Below are 27,306 nucleotides of genomic sequence, written 5' to 3'. Positions count from 1 at the left end.
GGAACATCATTTATAAAATGGATTAAAACCTGAAATACTAATCCCAAAGCTAAAGTAGTGACAAATGGTCAAATTTCGACACCATTTCAGTTAACAAGATCAACTAGGCAAGGATGTCCATTATCACCTGCTTTGTTTGTGTTGGCAATAGAGCCATTAGCTGAATTAATTAGAATGGACCCAGATATTAAGGGTTTCAGAGTTAATCAGGAAGAATACAAGATTAATTTATTTGCTGATGATGTTCTACTTTATTTAACAGATCCATTACATTCATTATGTAAATTATTTTATAGATTAGAAGAATATGGGAAAATATCAGGTTATAAAGTAAATTGGGATAAAAGTGAAATTTTACCTCTTACTAATGGAGACTATAGTCAATGTCGATTAATAACTCAATTTAGATGGCCGGCAAATGGTATAAAATATTTAGGTATAAGAGTTGATAATGATATAAAAAACTTATACAAATTAAATTATTCACCACTTTTGAAAAAAATTCAGGAAGATCTTGATAAATGGATGGCATTACCAATAACATTAGTAGGTAGAGTAAATACTATAAAAATGAATATATTCCCTAGACTACAATATTTATTTCAATCATTACCAATACAATTACCCCAGAAGTTTTTTCAAGAGTTAAACAAATATGTGAGGAAGTTTCTCTGGAAAGGTGAAATGTCAAGAATATCGTTGGAAAAATTGACATGGAAATTTGATCTAGGAGGGTTACAACTTCCAAATTTTAAGAATTTTTATAAAGCAAATCAACTTAGATATATTGCATCTTTTTTTGAGAAAGATAAACCGGCATGGATTATAATAGAACTAAATAAAATAGGAGAAAACGTACCAGAAGATTTTATATATAAATGGGAATCTAAATGGATACGGGAAAAGAAAGAATCTCCTATATTAAAACATTTGATTGATTTATGGAATAAGATAAATGTTGATGATGAGACAAAAAAACTTTATTAGCAAAGAGATCTTTAATTCAAAATAGACTTATTCCTTTTACAATGGACAATCAACTTTTATATAATTGGTTTCAAAAAGGGATTAGATACATAGGAGATTGTTTTGAAGGAGGTATATTAATGTCATTCGATCAATTAAAGAATAAATATAAAGTATCAAATAACACTTTATTTTGTTACTTTCAACTAAGGGCTTATATAAGAGAAAAACTAGGTCAAACAATGTTTTTTGCCGAAATCTAATGAAATAGAAATTTTAATTCAAAAAGGAAATATTAAAAAAATTATATCTTGTATGTATAATTTGATTCAAAAACAGGCAATTAAACAAGGAGTCCATAAGTCAAGACAAAAATGGAAAAGTGATTTGAATATTAAAATTGAAGAAACAAATTGGTCAAGACTGTGTCTTGATAGTATGACAAATACAATAAATGTTCGGTTAAGATTAGTGCAATATAACTTTCTACATCAATTATATATTACACCACAAAAAATAAATAAATTAAATCCAAGTTTATCTGATCAATGTTTCCGATGTAACCAAGAAACTGGTACATGTTTACATTCTACATGGTCTTGTTCTAAAATTCAGCCTTTTTGGACAAATTTAAGACTTTTACTGGAACAAATTACGGGAATACAACTTCCTCATAATCCAATATTACTTTTACTAGGTGATATTGAAGGGATAAAACCGAAACTCAAACTAAATAAATATCAGAAAGAATTCATAAAAATTGCACTGGCAGTAGCCAAAAAGGCTATTGCAGTTACTTGGAAATCGGATACATATTTAAGTATAGATTGTTGGAAGAAAGAAATCTATGGCTGTATTCCATTAGAGAAAATTACTTATAATTTAAGAGATAAATATGAAACATTTTTGAAAATTCGGTGCCCTTATTTACAAAAGACAGGACTAAATATATAGGTGCTCTGAAGATGAAACAATTGGTTACTTGGGGAAAGAAATAAAGATATATATACTAAAGTTATTAAGAACTCCATGGAGCATGTGGAGATCTTCCAACAACCAGGCACTCTTTCTTTTTTTTTCTTTCTTACTTTCTCTTTTTTTTTATATAGGGAAGTTAGGGGGGAGGGGTTAAGGGGAGGGGGAAGGGATGTATACATTTTTTTTTCCATTCTTGTAATTACTTAAAAACGCAATTAAATAAAAATTTTAAAAAAATTTTAAAAAAGAGAAAAAAGAAAAATAAATAAATAAAAATAAATTAAATCATGTGAAAATATTGAATAAAGGGTCACCAGACTTGTTCAAAATTAAAGGATGTATCAAATGTCCAGCTTCTAATTTTCTCCAAGCTTAGACATGACGTAATGGAGGAGAGCCAATAAAAACAGCAGGTGGGTTAGATTCTTTCCGGTGTAGCAAAATAGCTCTCCCAGCCAGTAAAGTTGAAAAGGCTATCACATGCTGGGCGGAAGCAGACACTTTGCTTGCTTCCTCTGGAATAATCCCAAAAATTGCTGTAAGTGGATTAGGTTGAACATCCACATCTATAACTTTAGATAATATTCCAAACACATCCCTCCAAGAATTGTTTAAATTTACACATGACCAAAACATGTGAGTTAGAGTAGCCACTTCTGCACTACATCTGTCACAAATAGGGCTTATATTAGGAAAAATATGCACCAATTTATCTTTGGACATATGAGCCCTGTGTACTATCTTAAACTGAATTAAGATATGGTGTGCACAGATAAATGAATTGCTGACTAAATAATAAATTTTACTCCATTAATTATCTGAAAGTGAATGTTGAAGTTCTACTTCCCAGGTGCATTGAACCCTATCATTAGGCGACATGTGAGTATTCATTAACTGTTTATAAATGATAGCTATTAATCGTTTTTGAAAAGGTTTAAACTGAAAAATAGCATAAGCCAAATTTAAAGAGCAGGGCGAGGGGTAATTCGGTAAAAAATCACGTAAAAAATTCCTAACCTGTAAATATCTGAAAAAATGTGTATTAGAGATATCATATTTATCTATTAACTGTGAAAAAGACATTAAACAGTCTTGTAAAAACAAATCTAAAAAAGCTTTTATGAAACTGCCTCACCGAAAATATTTTCCTTGGATTCTGAGCTGCACAGTAATCTGTAAATCATATTGAACCAAATGAAAGTGTTTGGAAGATGATATTTACTTCACAGTGGCGGGACACATTCTGCACACCTCTGAAAGTAATAATTCACTGAAACTATTAAGACTCTTAAGACTCCAACTTCTTTAACTTGAAGCTCAATTAACTACAGTTTATGTCATTTTCTTCATGTTTTATAAGATGTGAGGTGAGTGTTCCTGATATCAAGGCAGGACAAATGTGGCAAAAGAGAGAGGAATCGAGAGCAAGAGGCATTAGTCAATAATAGCAGATCAATTGTGCCGCCATTGGAAAGAGTCCAGAAGAGGTTCTTGAGAATGATCCCTAGAATGAAATGGTTAATGTATGAGAAGCATTTGATAGCTCAGGGCATGTATTCGCTGGGGTTTAGTAGAATTGTTGGGGGAGATCTCAATGAAATCTATCAAGTGTTGAAAGACCTCAACATAGAGTTGATCTGGAGAGGACACATCCTATAGTGGGGAAGCCTAGGACCAAAGGGCACATACTCATAATAGAGGGATGTACATTTAGAACAAAAGTGAAAAGGAATTTCTTTAGCCAGAAGGTGGTGAATCTGTCAAATTAATTGCCACAGATGGCTATGGAGGCAGAATCATTGGATATATTAAAAATGGAGGTTGATACATTCTTGATTTATCAGGGTGTCAAAGGTTATAGAAAGGAGGCAGTAGAATGGGATTGAGAAGGAAAATAAATCAGTCATGATGAAATGGCAGAGTAGACTCGATGGGCCAAATGGCTTAATTCAGTCCTATCTCTTATGGTGTAATTCTTTTTCTCAGAGTAACATAAGTCTTTGAAGTTCTCAACTACAGAGACCTACAGATGCTGAATCACTTTCTTCTTGGCTGATCTAGACAGACTTGTGGATCCATGTGTTATTGGAAGTAGCATAGAAATGGAGATGAGGCAAACATCAGATCAGTGACAATCTTATTGAATAGTAGTTAATCTGATTCTACTTCTATTTCTTATTAACCTTGTGTTTTTTGTTAAAATTGAAGTTTATAAGACTCAAACTCTCCACTGGTAGTAAATATACCCCAGAACAAAGAAAGATAGTTTTAGTATTTGGAGGCCAAATTATTTCAAGTTTCAAATTATAGGATTCATGTTTACTGTCAAGGGTGTGCACTGATCATTTGTTTTGAGCTGTCTCGTATGATGTGGTGATCATGGCAAATGTTTTGACAGAACTGACTTGCCAATGCATTCTTCTGGGCAGGGCAGTGGAGTGTACATACCCAGGGTGTAAATGCCCAGGAAATTAGCTTTTTGCAACAGCACGAGCAAATCTGCAGATGCTGAAAATCCAAAGCAACATACATAAAATGTGGAGGAACTCAGCAGGTCAGGCAACATCCATGGAAATAAATTAAAAGTTAATATTTCGGACCGAAACCCTTCATCGGGACTGGAGAAAAAGATGAGAAGACAGAGCAAGAAGGGTGGGGAGGGGAGGGGAGGAAGATGTACAAGGTGGCAGGTGAAGTAGAGTTAGGAAGTTGATTGGTGAAAGAGATAAAGGGCTGGAGAAGGGGTTATCTGATCGGAGAGGGGAGAAGATCATGGAAGAAATGGAAGATGGAGGATCACCAGAGGGAGGTGATGGGCAGGTAAGGAGATAGAAGAGAGAAGGAAATGGTGAAGGGGAGAGGAGGGTGCAATTACCGGAAGTTCGAGAAATCAATGTTTTTTCTGCAACAGCTGCACAGTACACCACAACAGGACAAACGTGACTAACATTAACATAAATTATACATAACTTTTATGAAAGAATATGCAAAATTAAGCATAACATCCTCAGTGCAAGTTGAAAGAAATGTAGACTGAGGTAGAATTAAAACCAACAGACTCCAAATGCTGACGTATTCAGTAGGCCACGCAGCCCCTATGGAAATGAATAAACAGTCGACATTTCAGGCTGAGAGCCTTCTTCAGGACTTCAAAGGAAGGGGAAAAATGCCCAAATAAAAAGTTGGAGGGAGGGGAAAGAGGCTAGCTGGAAGTTAATAGCTGAAGCCAGATGGGTGGGAAAGATAAAAGACTGGAGAAGAAAGAATCGGATAGGCAAGGAGAGTGGACCGTAGGAGAAAGGGAAGGAGGAGAAAACCCAAGGGGTAGTAGTAGGCAGGTAAGAATAAGAAAAATGTCAGAGTGGGGAATGGGGGGGGGGGTGAAATTTCCTCACTGGAAGGAGAAATCGATATTCATACCATCATGTTGGATGGTACTCAGACGGAATATAAGGTGTTGCTCCTCCACCCTGAGGGCAGCTTCATCTTGACACAAGAGGAGACCATAGATTGACATGTCGGAACAGCAACGGGGAGTCGGATTTATAATGTCTGCCTACTGGAAAGTCACACTTTTCGGCAGAAGGTGGCAGAGGTGCTCGATGAAGAAGTCCCCCAATTTATGATGGTCTCACCAACGCAGACGAGGCCACATTGGGAGCACCAGGAACAATAGGCAAGCCCAGCAGTTTTCAGGTGAAGTGTTGCCTCACTTAGAATGACTGTTTGAGGCACTGAATGGAGGTGAGGGAGAAGGTTTATGGGCAAGTGTAGCACTTAGGCCACTTGCAGGGATAAGTGCCTGGAGGGCGATTAGTGGGAAGGGACGAGTGGACAAAGGGATTCATCGAGGCAGTGATCCCTTCAGAAAGCAAAGGGAGGAGAAGGTAAGGATATGTTTCGTGATAGGGTCCCTTTGAAGATGGTGAGAGTTGTGGAATATAATGTGTTGGATGCAGAGGCTGGTGGGGTAGTAGGTAAGAACAGGATCGACTATCGTTATTACGGTGGTGGGCGGATGTGGTGAGAGTGGATTCACGGGAGATGTGGGTGAGGACAGCATCAATAGTAGAGAAAGGGAGACCCCATTCTTTAAAGAAGGAGGGCAAATCTGATGCTGTGGAATGGAAGGCCATATCCTGGGAACAAATGCGGCAGAGGCAATGAAACAGAAAAGGGGATAGCATTTTTACTGGAGATCAGGTGGGAAGAGGTATTGTTGAGATAACCATGGAGTACATCGATTTATAAGAGATGTCAGTTGACAGTTTGTCTCCAGAGATGAAGACAGAGGAAACAAGAAAGGGGAGGGAGGTGGACCAAGTGAATTTAAAGGCAGAGTGGAAGTAGAGGGAAAATAGATAAAATTGACAAACTCAGCACATGTGCATGAAGCTGTGTCAATGTAGCGGAGGAAGAGTTGGGGAGCATTACTGGGGAAAGTTTCCAACACAAACTGTTCTACATAACTGGTGAAGAGGCAGGCATAGCTAGGCAGAATTCGAGCTTTTCAGAGTGATTCAACAACTTGATGGTTGTACTGGGCCCAAAATAAATCCAAGGACAGTACAACAATCACAACCTGAAACGTTGACAATTCCTTTTTTCCACCCACAGACGCTGCTTAACGTGTTGAGTTTCTCCAGTGCAAATTGTTTTTTTAATGAATCTGCAGCATCTTCTGTCACAGCTTTTTGATCTTTCAGATACTTATCTATCCCCATTTTAAAAATATACAATTATCTGACCTCCAGCACCCTCAGTGCCAGGGTAATTCCAGATACATGGGCCATATGTACTGCAGAGGAGTAATACAGAGGTGTATTCTCTGTCCTCTGAGAGGAGGTTTCATCTCAGCTGTGATAGTACTCTGAAATGGTGATGAACCGTAAGTTTATTGCCAAATTAAAGAGGTAATGGCAATGCCTTCAGCAATCTGGGACCTTTTTGAGTAAGGCTGATGGAATTGAGACAAAATAATAATATTGTTTTTTGGAGTAACACACACAAAATACTGGAGGAACTTGGCAGGTCAGGCAGCACCCATGGAGAGGAATAAACAGTCAATGTTTTGGGCCGCCATCCCTCATCAGGAGGTTATTGTTATTGGCTTATCATTGTCGCACATTCTGCCATAACCCTAAGCAGACCTGTTTCCTGCTCTCTCCTGAGTGGGAAATATTTGTGTTGGCGAAGAAGCCCATGCACGAGTGCTGGGTGACCAATAACAGGCTTCAGATATCTCATTCAAAGGGGGGGAAGAGAGGGTTTACTCTGCACATGAGGGTAGAGTATCAGTTGAGTTATTCAGAACATTTAGTATCCACCTACAACATCAAGCCTCTGTGGTGGGCTGTTAGGTTGAAGTTGTTTAAGACATTAGTGAGGCTAGATATGGAGTATTGTGTATAGTTCTGGTCACCTACCTATAGGAAAGATACCACTAAAACTGAACGATCACAGAGAAAATTTACAAGGATGTCATTGGAACTTGAGGACATGAGTTATAAGGAAAGATTGAATAGGTTAGGAATTTATTCCCTGGAGCATAGGAGAATGAGGAGAGGTTTGGTAGAGGTGTACAAAATTATGAGCAGTATAGATAGGATAAATGCATGCTGGCTTTTCCATTGAGGTCGGGTGAGATGAGAGCAAGTGGCATAGGTTAAAGCTGAAAGGTAAAATATTTAAGGGGAACCTGAGGGGGGATATTCTTCACTCAGAGGGTGGTGTGAGTGGAATGATCTGTCTGCAGAAGTGGTGGATAGATGGGGTCAGTTGTGCTGTGAGGATTACATTCCTTGACTTCTCTAGTGCCTTTAACACCATCCAGCCCAAGATCTTAAGGCACAAACTAACGGAGATGGGAGTAGACTCTCACATGGTGGATTGGATAGTGGACTACTTGACAGATAGACCTCAGTATGTGCGGTTGGGGGACTGTAGGTCTGACACGGTGGTCAGCAGCACAGGAGCGCCGCAGGGGACCGTGCTCTCTCCAGTCCTGTTCACCCTGTACACATCAGACTTCCAATATAACTCGGAGTCCTGCCATGTGCAGAAGTTCGCTGATGACACGGCCATAGTGGGGTGTGTCAGGAATGGACAGGAGGAGGAGTATAGGAAACTGATTCAGGACTTTGTGATATGGTGCAACTCAAACTACCTGCGTCTCAATATCACCAAGACCAAGGAGATGGTGGTGGACTTTAGGAGATCTAGGCCTCATATGGAGCCAGTGATCATTAATGGAGAATGTGTGGAGCAGGTTAAGACCTACAAGTATCTGGGAGTACAGTTAGACGAGAAGCTAGACTGGACTGCCAACACAGATGCCTTGTGCAGGAAGGCACAGAGTCGACTGTAATTCCTTAGAAGGTTGGCGTCATTCAATGTCTGTAGTGAGATGCTGAAGATGTTCTATAGGTCAGTTGTGGAGAGCGCCCTCTTCTTTGTGGTGGCGTGTTGGGGAGGAAGCATTAAGAAGAGGGACGCCTCACGTCTTAATAAGCTGGTAAGGAAGGCGGGCTCTGTCGTGGGCAAAGTACTGGAGAGTTTAACATCGGTAGCTGAGCAAAGGGCGCTGAGTAGGCTACGATCAATTATGGAAAACTCTGAACATCCTCTACACTCTGAACATCCTCTACATTGCACCATCCAGAGACAGAGAAGCAGTTTCAGCGACAGGTTACTATCGATGCAATGCTCCTCAGACAGGATGAAGAGGTCAATACTCCCCAATGCCATTAGGCTTTACAATTCTACCGCCAGGACTTAAGAACTTTTTAAAAGCTATTATTAATGCTTTTTGAGATAGTGATTTAGATGCATATCAGATTTTTTTTACTGAGTTAGGTATTGTATGTAATTAGTTTGCTACAACAAGTGTATGGGACATTGGAAAAAAGTTGAATTTCCCCATGGGGATGAATAAAGTATCTATCTATCTATCTATCTATCTATCTATCTATCTATCTATCTATCTATCTATCTATCTATCTATCTATCTATCTATCAATTGCAATACCTAAGGTAAGTCTGGACAAGTGCATGGATGGGAGGGGTATGGAGGGGTAAGGTCCATAAGTTGGTCAATGGGACCAGGCAGAATAATAATTTGGCCTGGACTAGATGGGCCATAAGGTTTGTTTCTGTGCTGTAGTGTTCTATGACTCCGCGATTAAATGATGGACAATGGTCTATGTGTATCAAGTCTTGTTGACGGTAAACTTTACTGAATGAGATCAGGTAAGTATACGTGTTGCAAGCCTTACAGAGCTTGTGAAGATTCAGATTACCTCCAAATCCAAAGTCATATCTCTAGATCAATAATCCAGGCTATAATATTAGTTCACCCTGGACATTCTCTCTTTTCCCCTCTTCCATTGGGCCGAAGATACAAAATCCTGAAAGCACATACCACTAGGCTCAAGGACAGCTTCAACCCTCCCCCAATATATCATTTTGAATTATTTCCTAGTACAATAAGATTTATTTTTGACCTCACAGTCTACCTTGCTATGATCTTGCACTTTAGTGTTTGCCTACACAGTACTTTCTCTGTAGCTGCATTCTGTTATTGCTTGACCTTGTTCTCCCTCAATGCACCGTGTAATAATTTGATGGGTATGAACAATATGCAAGGTAAGCTGTTCACTGTATCTCGGTACATGTGACAATGATAAACCAATTCCAATTCCAAATTTCAGTAACAAATATTATGTCAACATTTCTTTCAGTGACAATCCAAATCAGAATCAGATTTACTATCATTGATATATGTCATGATTTTTTGTTTACAGCAGCAGTTCAGTACTATAAAATACAATAAGAATATTTTAAAAAACACAAAAATTGAGCAAAATGCCAAGACAATTTTCACAGGTTCAGAAATCTGATGGCAGAGTAGAAACTGCCTCAGTTATAAATGAGAGTCTTTCATTAATAACAGTTATGAAAATTGGGATTTGATGGCTAACAACCATGAACCAAGTGGACACAGAACATCTAACACTGAAGTACAGTACAGACCCTTCACCCCCTGATGTTGTGCTCACCTTTTAACCTACTCTTCCCCCCTACATAGCCAAGAGAAAATCTGCAGATGCTGGAAATCCAAGCAACACACACAAAATGCTGGAGGAACTCAGCAGGTCAGGCAGCATCTATGGAAAAGAGATGCTCCAATAAAAGTTGATGTTCCAGGCTGATACCCTTTTGGCAGTATTTCGGCAAGGTTTTGGCCTAAAATGTCAACACTACTCTTTCCTATAGGTGCTGCCTGACCTGTTGAGTTCCTCCAGCTTTTGTCTGTGTTCCTCCTACATAGCCTCCATTTTTCTATCATCCCTGTTCCTATCTAAGCGTTTCTTAAATACCCATAATGTATCTGCCTCTACCACCACCCGAGCAGGGCGTTCTTTGCACTCATCACTTTTCACGTTATAAACTTACCTCTGACATTCCTCCTATACTGTCCTCCAATCACCTAATTATGCCTCTTGTAGTAGCCATTTCCACCTAAGGAAAATGTCTCTGGTTATCCACTCAATCTATGCCTCTTATCATCTTGTACACCTCTGTGAAATCACTCTCATCCTCTTTTACTCCAAAGAGAAAATCCCTAGCATGTTTAACCTTTCCTCATAAGACATGCTTTCTAATCCAGACAGCATCCTCTCTAAAGTGCCCACATCTTTCCTATTATATGATTCACAGTGCAGGCTGGAGAGATTGAATGAACTGCTATGTTTTTGTTTTCCCAATGAATTATAGTTTACCCCTAGCAAATCAATTTAGATAAATGACATTTTTCTTTCCTTCATTCATGACAGGAAGAAGATTTTCAAAAGCTCCCCCGAGCCCAGTTTCATAAAAGTGCCAGTCATGTACATAACTGCTTGGGCCTAATGAAGAGGGCTTCCACCATCAACAAAGATAGGGCCACTGTTATTATCGCCAACAATCCTTTGGCTGACCTCAATGACCTGGATGGAAAGGACTCCCCAATGCGCTTTCTAAGCAAGAATCAATCCAAGGTAAATCTGGACAAGCTTAAGCAAATTTCCCTATCATATTTGGTTGGGGGAATTTCATGAAATGTTAAATTTGTCAGGTTTATGTTATTTTTATTAATATTTTCAACATATGTAGTTTTCATATTTAATTCCCAAAATGTTTTTCTCTTTTTTGAGAGACCTTTTTTGAAATGACATAAACGTGGTTATGACATTTATGGAGCCACTAATCTGTGTGTAAACACTGGATTTTGCAGGTGCTATAATCTAGAACATTAAAAAAAATCAAACTGCTGGAGGAACTTAGAAGGTCAGGCTGCATTTGTGGAAGCAAAAGTGGTATAGTTCTGATACTTCAGCAATACTTCAAAATGGCCCTCACCCATGTCTTACACAACTTCAACATCTCATACACTGATGAAAGAAAGCCAGTGAGTCAAAAGCTCTTGTTGCAACTCCTGTGGTGCCACTTTCCTTCAGTTCAGGAAGGAGGAGAGGAGGGGTTTGGCACTGGCAGAGTCTAGCTGAGCTAACTGGATGTGTTCTTTGGTCAATATCTGATGTAATCTGCTGCACTACTAGCTTTGGATGACAGCAGAATTATTATTATAATGATGTCCTTTGAGTATATATAGCATTTTATATAACTCAGGTTTCCCAGGAGTAATTTTAATGAAGGAGTATTGAAGTGTAGCTACTTTTGGAATACAAAGGATGCAGGTATAGGGTCACAACTAAATGATCTTGATCTAATAGATGTGGTACTCAAAGCTGCAGCCGTCCCTCAGTTCATGTGGCAGGGATCAACATGGATTTTGTACTCAGCTCTCGAACAAGCAGCTTTCTGACATAGAGCTGAATATGTCATCTATCCGGGAATAACACACACAAAATGCTGGAGGAACTCAGCAGGTCAGGCAGTATCTATGGAGAGGAATTAACAGTGGAAGTTTTGGGCCGACACCCTTCATCAGAACTCTCCTCTCCTTAATTCCTCTCCATTGATGCTGTCTGACCTGCTGAGTTTCTCCAGCATTTTGTGTTTGTTGCTCTGGATTTCCATCATCTGCAGAATCTCTTGCGTTTATCTGTCTGAGAACGGTGGATTTCTCAGGCCATTGTTCACGGTACCTCAGAGCAAAGATGTTTACAATAACATGGAAAATGAGCATGATTTTTTAACTCTTTGCTTAGCCTTTTGTGACACAAATATCTAGATGTTCAAAGATAAGGCACCATGAGTTAATTTACTGAATGAGTCACATCCAGGCCTGCGTTAAGCACTGTTTCTCTCAGCAACTTCCTGTGGTTCTATATCTTTTATGACTCACCTCACTTTAGGTATAAACAAATTCTTCTGCGTGCCCTTTCAGACTTCTTTGTAATTGTCTCACATTAGTCAAGCTCTTCCCCACAAGTTCAAAGGTTCAAAGGTTCAATTTAATGTCAGCGAAATGTATACAATCTACATCCTGAAATGCTTCTTCTCGTAAACATCCACAAAAACAGAGGAGTGCCCCAAAAGAATGAATGACAGTTTAACATAGAACTCCAAAGTCCCCCCCCAGCTCCCTTCCCTCCCGCGCGTAAACGGCAGCAAGCAACGATCCCCCCTCCCCCAACCAGCAAAAAAAAAGCATCAGCGTCCGCCCCGAGCACTCGAGCATGAGCAAAGCAATAGCAAAGACACAGACTTGCAGTTATCCGAAAGACTTTGCGTTTCACCCAGCATTCGACATACACAGGCTCTCTCTCTCTCCCTAATAAGGGAGATGGAGGTGTCTCCGTTTTTTCCCCAGCGAGTGGGGTAACGTAACATACAATTTGCTGGTTTACGATGTTAAAAGTTCATTGCGTCACTTCTTCCAAGCTCTGCTCCCAAAGATCTCAAAGATCCTGGCTCTTTGGGCACACAGCATTAGATTTTCCAACTCTTGCGACGACACACAAGTCTCCTGCCATGAAACTGGCACTCAATCTGCCCATCTTCAGAGCCCGAGATCTTTGGCTTCCAAATCCGAGCCGGACTCTTAGGCCGAACAACAGCCAATCCTGAAACCCCGAGAATGAGCCCCATTCCCACAAAGAACCACAGTCAGCGTGTAACTCCAGGTCAGGGTCTTCAAAAGAACCCTGAAAAGGAAAAGTAGAGATATTAAAGATGGAATACAGCTGTTTCCGAAGTTGCAAGCAAAGGAGTCGCTGTTTAGTGGCATCTTACTTCGCTCCGCTTTCCAGAATTGAAAATATGAATTCAGTTTCATTAATCTACCATTCACTTCTTTTTTTATTCAAGAGAAAAGAAAGTCAGCATTTAATCCTTTCCTGATATGTATTCCTTTGCATTTCTGGTGTCATCCCTAGAGACCTTTGCAAACTCTGCATTATTTTTTATAGCATGGAACCAAACCACTACACCAAACTCATTAATTTCAACCAAAACAAATTTTGATTCAAAGTTTCAAAGTTTAATTTTATCTGTTACACATACATCAAAATATCAAAACATGCAGTGAAATGCATCATTTGTATCCCACATTTTAAAGACATATGGTTAGGGTTAGTAAGTTATGGGCATGCTATGGTTGCACTAGAAGCATGGCATAACTTCAGCCCTGCACCAATAATCCCTTACATTCCCCCCACCCCACACCAGTTGAGGTATCATTTAACAAGTTTTTTCTAATACATTGGTCATCTCTTTCATTTGACCTCCACTGAGGCAAAGCGGGTTCTTTCTCAGTTCCTTCAGGTATATTGGAAACCTCTGATCTAAACATTCTAGAAGGTGTTGACCCAACAGTTCTTCGGAACATCCTCCCATTGATGTAAAGTTATCCAAATTCTCTTCAAGGACCTAGTTGTGCTTTGAGATCTGTGGTAGTTTAGTCACTAGGGTTCATATCAGGTCTGCATGCCAGTGAATAACCTGTCCATTTCTAATGATGACCAGATTAACATCAGTCTAGAACTCTCTTGAATTCACTTTTGTCTGAATCTAATTATAAATATTTCATTTGCAGATACATAAATACTTGGTTATGCAATTTTGTCATGCTATGCTTTCATTTTTAAATGTTTGTTCTTTACTTTAATTTTCAAGTGAGAATGATGAAATCTGATGTTGATTTCCATTTTCGTGCCTTGAGTAATTCTGCAGAAGACTGCATAGTGTGGTGATCAAAGAGGAACTGAGACATACCAGTTTTTAATGCTGCCTCCTTGCACTTTTTGATTCCTCTTTTGAAAGTCTGCTCAGCTTTCACCATTAGAGGAAGGGTGAAATGGGGTAGAAGTTACATGATTCATACTTTTCCTGAAATCTTCAAATTCCATGTGTATACAACAACCTTTACATATAAAAGATGGCAAATCGTGTGCAACTGTATAAAAGTTTGGTTGAAGGCTACATTTTGTATTTTCCTTCACATTTACACTATAATTCTGGTTTTACACTATAAAAAGTATGTGGAGGTTTTGAAGAGAATGCAAAAGCAATTCACCAGAATGCTGCCTGAATCAAAGAGCAGTAGATATTCTTTTTTCATTCCTCATTCTGGTTACCCTCTCGTCACTTTTCCTCATCTGCTCATCACATCCCTCTGGTTCCCGTCAACCTTTTCGTTCTTCCATGTTCCACTATGCTTTCCTATTGGTTCCATCTTCTTCCACCAATCACCTCCCAGCTTCTTATTTCAGTCCCGCTATCCCATCCACCCACCTTCCCCCTCACCTGGTTTGACCTATCAGCTGCCGGCTTGTACTCCATTCATTCCCCCCACCTTCTTATTCTAGCTTCTTCCCACTTCCTTTTCAGTCTTGATGAAATGTCTCAGACCAAAACACTGACAATCTATTCACCTCCATAGATGGTGCCTGACTTGCTGAGTTCCTGTGCGTTGCTCTGGATTTTCAGCATCTACAGAATCTCTTGTGGCTAAAAGGAGAAGCTGGACAAACTTAGCTTGTTTTCTCTTTCTGGGTTTGGAGGTGGGGGGGGGGGGGATGTGGTGTGTGTGTGTGTGTGAGCGTGCGTGTGTGTACGTGTGTGTGTGCGCGTGCGTGTGTGAGAGAGAGAAAGAGAGAGAGAGAGACATTGGGAAAGGTGCTTGTTTTGCTCTTGTTGTCTTGTTTTTGTTTTGTTGTTGTTACTGCTACTTGCATTGTTCTGCAGAACATTGTGAGTATAATATGTTGGTGTCAGTATGTGTGACAACACTTGGGGGCAGTCCCCAGCACATCCTAGAATGTGTTGTTTGTTTATACAAACAAGGCCTTTCACTGCATGTTTAGATGTACATATGAAAAATAAATCTGACTATGAATTAATTGGGGCAGGAAAACTGCAAACAAAACGGCACTTTTCTTGAAGTGAGTGTCTTCCTTTAGCACCAATATGGCATCCCATATACTTCATTCACCAAGAATGAACACTTATTATATTTCTCAAAAGGCAACAATTGGCTCATCATCAGCAATCATTCCAATCCCACATCTCCCAACATTCCTATAACCTGGATAATAAACACAAGAGATTCTTCAGATGCCAGAAATCCAGAGCAACACACACAAAGTGCTGGAGGAACTCAGCAGATCAGGTAGCACCTATGGATGTGGGTTGGTGGAAATAAACAGTTGATTCTTCAGATTGAAATCCTTCCTCGGGACTGCAAAGGAAGGCAAAAGAAGCCCCCATTATTTAAATAATACCCCAGTGTTAATTGACCAAGAATGCCCTTTTGCAAACCTTCCATGTTTCTCTGAAAAACTCAAGTGCAAACAAGACAATGGAGAACAATCAATTGCATCTTTGATAGCCAAATTTTCTTGGACTTCTCCTCTGACACTTTGCTGAAATGCATGATGCATATCCCACTTAGTGATCAGCAGCCATTGAGACAAGACTGAAAATATGTCTTTTGTTCCAGGAATGGACTCCAGCACAAGACCTGATGAACAGTCACCCATTAATGTTGATGGTCCTTCACACTTTAAGAGTGGCACAATGGATGTTGCCATTCAGTGATAATTCATGTTCCCAGTATAACTTATTCACTTAGTTATTATCATTACTAGTACTTCCACAGTTGGTCTTGTGCATTGGTTGTTTGTCGCTCTTTCTTTGTTTGCAGTTTTCTCTGTTGTATTTCTTTGTTCTACTACAAATGCCTGCAAGAAAATGAATCACATGGTGGTATGTGGTGAAATATACGGACTTGGATTATAAATTTACTGTGAAATTTGATTTTCGAACTTTGACAGGCTCAATTATATTTTTCTCTCTGAGAAGCCTGTCAGTGTATGCCTCCAATTTTGGTTTTGTTATGTCATCACCAATTAATTGGACCATGACAACTCACACTCATTCCTCAAACACATTTTATTTACTTGTGCACAAGGAGAACAGCCTGGACCCTGTCACCACACTGTTCTGAGGTCTGAACAGAGAGATGCCATCTTTACACAGCAGTTACGGATATTGACCATTTGGGAAAGGGTGCATGTTCAAATTTCTTATGTGCATGATCAATGACTATTCACAATACAGGTGTTGCAAGTCAATAGAAACTACAATCTAACAACCAATGATACTTTAAAGTTAGTAAAATAATTATCCTCTAGTTGGTATGCAGCTTGCATTCTTCTATTACAGTCTTATGTCCATATGCCAAATGGCTCTGGGCCCTTTTCTGTGCAAAGGAAAGCTATGCTCTTCAAAAACCTTTCTTCAAAGCCCTTTCTTGCCTGGGCTGACTGCGCACTATCTGTAAACTATCCTTGCCTAGTCATTACCTCAACTTCCACAATTGAATGGGGCACTGACCTTGATTTAACAGAACCATGTTGGAACATTGTGCTTGGTGAATTTTGACATGTCTTCACATCTCCCGAGCCCTTCCTGTAAAGCTCTAATGTTGCTCACCTCCAATTTAGGAGAATTTCTTTCAGCCAGCCTCTTCCCAGCAGATTTGTTGGTTCAAGCCCGCGACACCTCCTAGTAATGATGTTTTAACCTGTCTTTGGTATTTAATTTCACACCGGAAACTCTGCCAACATCAATATTTCCATCTGAACATGTTTTGGGACCTAGCTGTGCCTTTTTAAGTTCAGGCTAGGGGGGGTTTATGGAGTCTGTCTTATCAGTGTGCATCTTCACACAGTATCAACCTCAAATGTCACATCTCTGTCATACACTTTCATGGGAACAATCAGTTGCTCTAAGGTTACTAATTTGACTCTTTTCATTCAACTTGCAGAGCACACCTTTGAATTGTGATCTTCACTGGCTTCTTCCATATTCTGAGAAATTTTGAGGAGATTTTGTTTAATTTCTCTCTTTCGTATTATTTACATTATGTTTATTCTGACAAAATCCAGTGCTTTTAGATGACACATGCCACACTTTTCTTGCCCGGACCTGCTTTGTGATGGCATACAGCAGCAACCACTGTTACCTACCTATTTATAATGATGGACAGTTAACTACAGAACAGTGCCTGCTCCTATGCATGATGCAGTCTAATTGTCTCACAAGACCTCCTTGTTTTAACTTGCTGGTTCCACAATAATAGTCATAGAACACTTTGGCCCATCTAGTCCCTGCCAAAATATTAATTTGCCTAGTCCTGTTGACTGCAGCCCTCCATGACCCTCCCATCAATGTACGTACCTATCCAAAATGTTTTAAATGTTGTAATTAAACCAGCATCCAGCACTTGCACTGGCAGCTCATTCCACATTCTCACTACCCTCTGAATGAAGATATTACCCCTCATGTTCCCCTTAAACATTTCACCTTTCACTCCTTACCCATGACCTCTAGTTCTAGTCTCACCCAATCTCATTGTAAAAATCTGTTTGTATTTAACCTATCTACACCCCTATCTATACAGAACTCTGATAATTCTCTGTGCACTCTCAAGTGCTAGGTTTATTCGTGCTATCAACCACCTTTGATTCTAGTCATCATTAATTAATCACACCAATTTGTCCAGAAGTATTTGATGGTGCACGATCCCATAATCACAGTAATACACACAAAATGCTGGAAGAACTCAGCAAGTCAGGCAGCATCTATGGAAATGAATTAAAGTCGATGTTTCAGGCTAAGACCCTTCGTCAGGACTGGAAAGATTGGGGGAGAAACCAGTATAAGAAGGTGGGCAAGGGGAAGAATTACAAGCTGTTTATTTCTCTCTATAGATGCTGCCAGACCTACTGGGTTCCTCCAGCACAGTTGCCATGGTTACAGGTCTTGTGAGAACTTCCCCAATTCAGTAAGCAACTCAGTCACTGTTTCATTAGGTTTTTTTCTACAATGAATCAACTTTTTGCTTTGAGTTAAAAGTGGTTTTGCAACAAATCTACGTCAATTCCTTAAATTATATATTACCAAGATTTTCAGGATCATCAGTTTTCACGCTAAGTTAAATTTGGGTGTACTGTCAGTCTAATTAGGATGCACTTCTGATCATTTTACTTATGCAAAAGAACTTGAGAGATCTCGTGCAGGATTCCTTAAATATAAACTTGCTGGTTGAGTCAGTATAGAGGAAGGCAAATACAATGTTAGCATTCAATTTGAGAGAATTAGGATATAAAAGCAAGCATGTAATACTGAGGCTTTATTAGACATTGTTCAGACCACATTAGGAATATTGTGAACAGATTTGGACACCCAACCTATGAAGAGATGTGCTGGCTTTGTCCAGAGGAGGGTTGCAACAAATGATCCTGGAATAAAAAGGTTAACATGTGAGGAGCATTTGATGGCTCTGGTCCTGTACTTGTTGGAGTTTTGGAAAATGAGGGGGGGATCTCATTGAAAGTTACCGAGTATTGAAAGGCTTGGATAGAGTGGAATTGGACAGGATATTGTCAATCATGGGTGAGTCTAGAACCAGAGAGAGCACAGCCTCAGAATAGAAGAACAACCCTTTGGAATAGAAATGAAGTGAAATTTCATCTGTGAAATTCATTGCTACATCAGTTGTAGCAAGCCCCTGGATATACTTGAAGCAGAGATTGATAGATTCTTGATTAGTAAAAGCATCAAAGGTTACGGGGATAGGCAAGAGAATGGGGTTTGAGAGGGAATATAAATCAGCCATGAGCAAATGGTAGAGCAGACTTGATGGGCTGAAAGGTCTAATTCTCTCCCAAGTCTTATGGCTTTATCACACAGCAAAGAAATGTGACAGTGCCTTACATAACTCCTCTTCATGTCTGGTCAGAGGAACTAATGCTGTAATGGAGCCTGTTGTGGCCACTTCATTTTCCTTTATAAAATAAACAGGCTGTTAAGAGTTTTATTTTCTCTATCAGTGTACTTTTTTCCCGTGGAGGAAAATTCCCTTCACTCCTAACTCATCAACTTCCCTTAGCTCGATATGTTGAAAGACAAATGCCGTGAAAGTCGAGCTGGAATTGGAAATGGTTTATTATTATGACATGCACCATCTTTCCAGGAGTTTATTTTCTCAATCAAGTGCTGCGTGCACATGATGTCAAATATGTCCTGACAGCCAGCAAGCTGAATGGTATGTGACAAAGATCAAAACTAGCGAAAAGTCCCAAAACACCGTCAATCCTTGCTCACTTAGAGGAGAACAGCGATCAACAGTGTATATACAACTACATATACCACTACTTAAATTATTAATATTACTGAATCTGATGTTTTCATTCTTTAATGCCCTTTCTTATAACACTATTAATGATACTGTAGTATATTTGTGCTCTGAAACCCCTTGATCTTCAATTGGAATTGGTTTATTGTTGTCACATGTTCTAAATACAGTGAGAAGTTTGTCTTGCATACAGTTCATACAGATCAAATCATTACACAGTGCAATGAGCCGGAATAAAATAAAACATTAACAATGCAGAATAAAGTGTAACAGCTACAAAGAAAGTAAATAAGATACGAGTTCATAAGGTCGATTGTGAAGCCAAGCCATTTTATCATACCAATGAACCATTCAAAGGTCTATTAACAGTAGGATAGAAGCTGAACTTGAGCCTGGTGTTTTCGTGCTTTCACGAAGCTTTTTGCACCTTGAGCTTTTCAATCCTTTGCTAATTTTATTGATGAGATTTGATTTTTCCTGCATAAACTTCATGGTAACCAACAATGGTGTTGAATTGAGTGAAAATTTGCACCATGCCTGCAATATAACTGCTTTGGTCTTGGAGCTGAGCTGGGCAAGACGACTCTCAGGTTGCAGGTTTCAACCCAACGACATTGACAATTCCTTTCCCCACACTGATGCTGTTCAATCCGCTGAGTCCCTCCAGCAGATTCTTTCTTTGATGTGCATCTCTGTGTCTCAAGATTACAAAGTGCCTGAATATCTCTCTAAAGATAAATGTGAAACCTACTTTATCTCCACAGCTAAAACATCCTCTGAGGAAGCATCTAACCTTACCTCCACTAAAAGATGGCAAGTGCCAACCTTCAAGCATCCCAAAGCAAGAAGAGAAGGGAACCTGTCAGGAAAAGTTAGTACAGTGTTCTTTGATTATATTTAACGTGGGCATGCTTACAAAAGTGATAACTTACAGTAACTTATGAAAGCTACCAAGTCATGAGATTTTATTTTATCATTAACCTCTGTTTAAATAGAGCATTGTGACATTTTGATTTATTCTACCCATCCTCTATTTGGAAGATGGTCTGAAGAAGCGTTTCTAAATGACGGCTGTTCACATTTAGGGGCGGCTCGGTGGTTTAGTGGCTAGCGTATTGCTATAACAGCATGAGTTACCCAGGTTCAACTCCCACCATTCTCTGTAAAGAGTTTGTACATTCTCCCCGTGACTGTGTGGGTTTCCTCTGGGTGCTCTGGTTTCTTCCCACATTCCAAAGATGTATGAGTTGGTAGGTTAATTGGTCATGAGTGAAATTGGACAGCCATAGGCCTGTTACCATGTTGTATCTGTAAATAAAATAAATGAAACATTTTACCATTTAATGAAGACTAAGATCAGTTATTTTCAGTGCAGGTTGCTGATTCCAGCGAACCCATTCATGGCATAAGCCACCACAGTATAGAAAATTATCTGGGTATGGAGATAGCATGTGGGACTAGATACGTTTCCAATTGAAAATAATTCAACAAATTTCCTAAACTGACAATAATTAATTGACAAAATGTTAATATAAATTTTCAATAATTTGTTAGTTGATAGCCAAAAGAATCTTCCAAGAGTAAACAGAAATTCAGCTGAACCAGCTATCCCAGGCGAAGTTCCTTCTGTTAAATGTTGCTGAAAGGCTGCGATAATTATAGACATGGAGTCAAAGAACACTACAGCAGAGAAAAAGACCCTTCGGCCTACCTGGACTGTGCCAAACTATTATTCTACCTAGTCCCACTGACCTACACCCAGATAATAGTCCTCCATAACCATTTGTTAGAATTTTCTGAGAAGTGGTATATAACAAGTAGAATTTGAAATACTTGTTTTTTAAGGAATTCATTTACCTTTATAAGTCACTGTATAATAATAATAATAATTAGGAAAAAGATATTTTAATGATACATTTATTTTTTTCTTGCAGAGCTAGGATCATGTTTTTGATGACCAAGTGATGTTAGAATTGTAAAACTTTTAAATTCATGCACCACAATCCATTACAGGCCACCTCAAATAAAATACTATTGAAATCAAACTTCTGCCTGAAGTGCCAAGAGGTTCCAGACTTTCCTGTATTTTTTTTAATTTCAGATTTCCAGCATTTGCAGTTCTTCTTTTGATTTTAATTTATAGTTGGAAGGTATACATTGTTGTTCCTCTGTTTATTTGATAGACCATAAGACATAGGAGCAGAACTAAGCCATTCAGCCTATTAAGTCTGCACCGTATTCTTTGTCCAAAACCTAGTGGAATTACAAAGTGTTTAAAATTGTCTGTGCATCTGAGGCACTTATGTATTGCTTCAGGTTTTGACAATTATTGATTCTTTCCTTACTCACCATTCTGTGTTTGACCTCCTGTGCTTAAAACTATTCATCCTCATTTTCACACAGCTATGCATAGTTCAGTAACAGCTGAAAGCTGTTTCTATTGACTTCAATGGGATCAAAATACTGAAGCAGTGGAGATATCAGTGTGTGTAGACTAGTCCCTGATGATCTATATTACCCTCTAACATCTTCAATTTTATTTAGAGATACAGACGGTAACAGGCCCTTCCAGCCCAACGAGCCCATGCTACCCAGTTAAAACTTTGTGACCAATTACCTTACTAAACCTTATGTCCTTGGAATGTAGGAGGGAAAAGGAGCATCTGGAAGAAATCCACATGATCACAGAGAGAACATACAAACCTCTTACAGACAGCAGTGGGAATTGAACCCAGGTGCTTGGTGCTGTAGTAGCGTTACGCTACCATGCCACCTCGTACACCACTGTGCTGGCCCAAATGCAATAGACCGTTCCTAAACTGTTTCACTTCTCTTCTAACAAATGAAGCAAAAACATAAATACTGTACTCAGCAGGTCAGGTGCAATTCATGGAAAGTGAGAGAGAGGTAATGTTGCAGGTCTGAGGGTTGTGGTTTCCTTTACAGTGGAGAAACCAAACACATTCTGGGTGATCATTTATTACACTTCAACCTTTAGGCTCCTGAACCAGCGTGGATAACTTCACTCACCTCAGCAATGAACTAATTCCACAATCTATGGACGCACTTTCAAGGACTCAACAACTCATGTTCTCGGTACTATTTCTCATTGATTTGAGTCTGTGCTAAATACCGAGCGTTTCCAACTAAAAAAAAAACAAATTATGTCCTGAATGCTTGCAGGCACCACAGTAACGTAGCAAGTAGCCGGACACTATTACAGCTCAGAGCACTGGGGTTTGGAGTTCAATTCTGACACTGCCTGTAAGAAGTTTGTATGTCCTTCATAGAGGATGTGGGTTTCCTCTGGGTACTCCAGATTCTTCTGACATTCCAAAGATGTACTGCTCAGTAGGTTAGTGGTCATTGTAAATTTTCCTGTGGTTACGCTTGAGTTAAATCAGCATGTTCCTGGGCTCTCTGGGTGCAAGGACCTGTTCCACACTGTATCTCTAAATGAATAGATATTATTTAGTTATTTATGTATATTTTATTTGCACAGTTTGTCTTTTTATGAACATCGCTTTATTGTTAGTCTTTGTGTGTAGTTTTTCATTGATTCTGTTGCATTTCTCTATTTTACTCTGAATGCCTGTAAGAAAATGAATCTCAAGGTAGTAAATAGTGATACATACAGTGCCTATAAAAATATTCACCCCTTGGAAGTTTTCATGTGTTATTATTTTACAACACGGAGTCATAGTGGATTTAATTTGGCTTTTTTGACTCTGATCAGCAGAAGAAAAGACTCTTTCATGCCAAAGTGAAAACAAATCTGAACAAAGTGATCTAAATTATTTACAAATGTAAAACACAAGATAATTGATTGCATAAGTATTCACCCTCTTTAATATGACACACCAAATCATCAGTGGTGCAGCCAATTGGTTTTAGAAGTCAGATAATTAGTTAAATAGAGATCTGTTTTTGGAGATCTATGTGCAGTCAAATTGCTTCAATTGATTGTAGTAAAAATACACCTGTATCTGGAAGGTCCAACTGCTGGTGAGTCAGTATCCTGGCAAAAACTACACCATGAAGACAAAAGAACACTTCAAGCAACCCCATGAAAAGGTTATTGAAAATCACAAGTCAGGAGATGGACGCAAGGATATTTCCAAGTCACTAAATATCCCTTGAAGTACAGTGAAGTTAATCATCGAGAAATGTAAAGAATATGGCACAGCTGCAAATCTGCCTACAGCAGGCCATCCTCAAAAACTGAGTGGCCATGCAAGAAGAGAACTAGTGAAGGAGGCCACCAAGAGACCTATGACAACTCTGACGGAGTTACAAGTTTCAGTGGCTGAGATGGGAGAGACTGCACATACAACAACTGTTACCCAGATGAGTCACAAATCGCAGCTTTATGGAAGAGTGGCAAAGAGAAAGCCACTATTGAGAAAAACTCACGTGAACTCTCAGCTAGAGTTTGCCAGAAGGCACATGGGAGACTTTGAAGTCAGCTAGAAGAAGGTTCTGTGATCCGGTGAAAACAAAATAGAGCTTTTCAGCCATCAGACTAAATGCTGTTTAGTGTAACCTAAACACTGCACATCATCAAAAACATACCATCCCTACCGTGAAGCATGGATGTGGCTGCATCATGATATGGGGATTCTTCACTGCAGAAGGCCCTTAAAGGCTTGTGAAGATAGATGGTAAAATGAATGTAGCAAAATACAGGTTGATCCTGGAGGAAAACCTGATGCAGTCTGCAAGAGAACTAAGACTTCAGAGAAGATATGTTTTCCAGCAAGACAATGACCCTAAGCATAAAGCCAAAGCTACACAGGAATGGCTTAAAACAACAGTTAATATCCAGAGTGGCCAAGTCAGAGTCCAGACCTCAATCCAACTGAGAATTTGGACTGGGTTGTTCACTCATGATCCCCATGCAATCTGACAGAGCTTGAGCAGTTTTGTAAAGAAGAATGGGGAATCATTGCAGTGTCCAGATATACAGAGCTGTTAGAGACCTATTTCCACAGACTCAAGGCTGTAATTGCTGCCAAAGGTGCATCTACTAAATACTGACGTGAAGGGGGTGAATACTTATGCAATCAACTATTTTGTGTTTTATATTTGTAATTCATTTAGATCATTTTGGAGAAATCTGTTTTCACTTTGACACAGGAGAGTCTTTTTCTGTTGATCAGTGTCAAAAAACATTAAATCCACTATGATTCCATGTTGTAAAACAATAAAACATGAAAACTTCCAAGAGAGTGAATACTTTTTATAGGTACTGTATATATTTCAATAATAAATTTAGCTTGAACTTTGTAGAACAACTGCATTCAATCCACAGGACACCCTGTGCTTCCTGTTGCACTTCCATTGTGACCAACCCGTCTACACAGTAACAACAAGGCCCAATTTAAGCTTATGGAAAAAATACTGCACTCTCTATGACTCTTTAGCTGAATAATTCTGTAATCGCCCCATGTTCCCTCTTGGCATTGTAACGCCATGCTGAGCCCTCTGTCAGTCAGCGTTGACCATGATATTGCATCCTAGCTGTCTATATTTGCAAGTCAGGGCAGTACAATATGGAAAGCAAGCTGTTGCCCATGTAGCAGGCTCCCCCTCTCCAAACATCTGGTGAACCCAAAGGAACGCCCAAGACCAATACTGTTTGGTACCAGCAATGTCACAGGAGATGCCAGTCAGAAATGTAGGACTGCCTTAGGGACTCCCCCTCCCAATTTTTCCCTGGGGGTATGTTCCCGGAGCCTTCCCCATGAGTGGGTAAGCGGAGGTTTGAGATCAGAGTTTTCCTTCTCCTAGACAGAGCGATGGAGGATGAGAGGTGACCTGGTAGAGGTGTATAAGATGATGAGAGGCATTGATTGTGTGGACAGTCAGAGGCTTTTTCCCAGGGCTGGAATGCTCGCCACAGGAGGACACAGGTTTAAGGTGCTGGGGAATAGGTACAGAGGAGATGTCAGGGGTAAGTTTTTTTACTCAGAGAGCGGTGAGTATGTGGAATGGGCTGCTGGCAAAGGTGGTGGAGATGGATATGATAGGGTCTTTTAAGAGACTTTTAGATAGGTACATGGAGCTTAGTAAAATAGAGGGCTGTAGGTAAGCCTAGTAATTTCTAAGGTAGAGACATGTTCGGCACAACCTTGTGGGCCAAAGGGCCTGTATTGTGCTGTAGGTTTTCTGTTTTTCTAGATGAGTTGCCAACCACAGCTGATGAGCCCCATCTGCCGAAAGTGACTTGTTTTAAGGTGCCAATAACCTGCCTTTACCACTTCTCCTGTCAGTAGAAACGGATCTGCTAGGCTTAGTAGAAGGCCAGGAGCTATACTTGGTTGCAGAGGGTATTTGAGGCACACAGCATTGGGAGCATTTAATAGGTAGTGGGAGCTTGTCCCTATTATCACCCCCAGCTATAACAAGGATCCATCTTGCTGCCTTATACAGCTTCACTATCGAGTTCTCCAACTTTACGTAATTCACTTTCTTTTTGTCTATATCAGAACAGTTCCTCACCTTTGATTTTGCCTCTGTTTTTCTCTTTGTTAGTGTCGCAGGCACTCAGGCCTAAACATCGAGCGTTTATTCTTTCCATAGATGCTGCTGGACTTGCTGAGTTCCTCCAGTATTTTGTTGGTCTGGATTTCCAATGACTGCAAAATTTTCTGTATCTTCCATCTTTTCCAGCATCCTTGTGACTTTGGTTTGATCAAACATTAATTTGATACTTCAGGGAAAATGTTTACCAGGAGTGATCAGTGAATTAGCTGTTGGATGGCAAAGGGTAAAACTGGCTATTAAAAGATAAAAGCTTATTTTGACCCTTATATCTTCTGTGTTAAATTGAGGCGTATTTAGGGATTTAAACCTTATAAGGTAAAGCTGTACTTCAAAAGGAACTTCAACTGGAAGACCAGAAAGTATTTTGAAAATTACTAGATCAGTTATTCTGGTTTAAACATAGAAACATAGAAAACCTACAGCCCACAATTCTGTACTTACTTTAGAAATTACCTCAGGTTATCCACAGCCCTCTGTTTTTCTAAGCTCTATGTACCTATCCAGGAGCCTCTTAAAAGACCCTTAGGATTTCATAGTTTAGATGAACTATGCAAAATTTCTGAGGTAGTCATGGAGATAATCTCGCTATTTTCTTTTTACTTATTTGATTTAGTTAGTAAATTTAAACTTTAAACAAAAATACAAAATGTTGGAATTACTCTGCAGGTCAATTAGCACCAGCAGGAGCAGAGTGGGTCATTGCTTCAAAGGTCCTTCTATCAAATAGTCATTGATCTGAAGTGTTTACTTTGTTTCTCTCTCTACAGGTGTTGTCTAATTTGTTCTCTCTCTCAAAATTCACTATTGGCATTTTAGAATTTCAGATTTTCAATATCTGTAGCTTTTGTCTGCTTTCTACTGGCGTAAAACATAGTGCTTGAGTTCCCTTTCACACTGTGGGAGTTGGTGGGTTGGTGGGGATTGCGGATGGTTGGGAATTATGACGTTAACCATCAGATGTGGCATAGATATCATGAAACGTATTATTTCATGAAACTGCACTTAGCTTAGAAGAGGGATTCCAAACTTTTTTTATACCATGGACAATTACCATTAACTGGGGAATCCGTGGACCCCAGGTTGGGAACCCCTGATTCAGAAGAATATTGGATGCAATCAACTGAGGAAAGAGGAAATTTGCGCAATTATCTCTGCTTCAAAGTAAAACC

General features: G+C 39.4%; 1 protein-coding gene across 4 annotated transcripts in view; it reads left to right on the top strand.

Annotated features, from left to right (window-relative positions):
* The window catches only part of LOC140738841 (uncharacterized), a 145,953-nt gene that overhangs the window by 100,580 nt on the left and 18,067 nt on the right, over window positions 1–27,306 (top strand). For 3 of the 4 annotated variants that reach the window (XM_073066766.1, XM_073066765.1, XM_073066764.1), the window contains exons 5-6: window positions 10,779–10,982; window positions 20,356–20,462. In XM_073066766.1, coding sequence (XP_072922867.1) covers window positions 10,779–10,982; window positions 20,356–20,462 — 311 coding nt within the window. The remainder of the gene's footprint in view (window positions 1–10,778; window positions 10,983–20,355; window positions 20,463–27,306) is intronic. The other variant, XM_073066767.1, reaches the window with a different exon arrangement.

The sequence above is a fragment of the Hemitrygon akajei genome, chromosome 14 (assembly GCF_048418815.1).
Source record: "Hemitrygon akajei chromosome 14, sHemAka1.3, whole genome shotgun sequence".
In the NCBI taxonomy this organism is placed as follows: domain Eukaryota; kingdom Metazoa; phylum Chordata; class Chondrichthyes; order Myliobatiformes; family Dasyatidae; genus Hemitrygon; species Hemitrygon akajei.
This window is presented reverse-complemented; position numbering and strand designations above follow the sequence as displayed.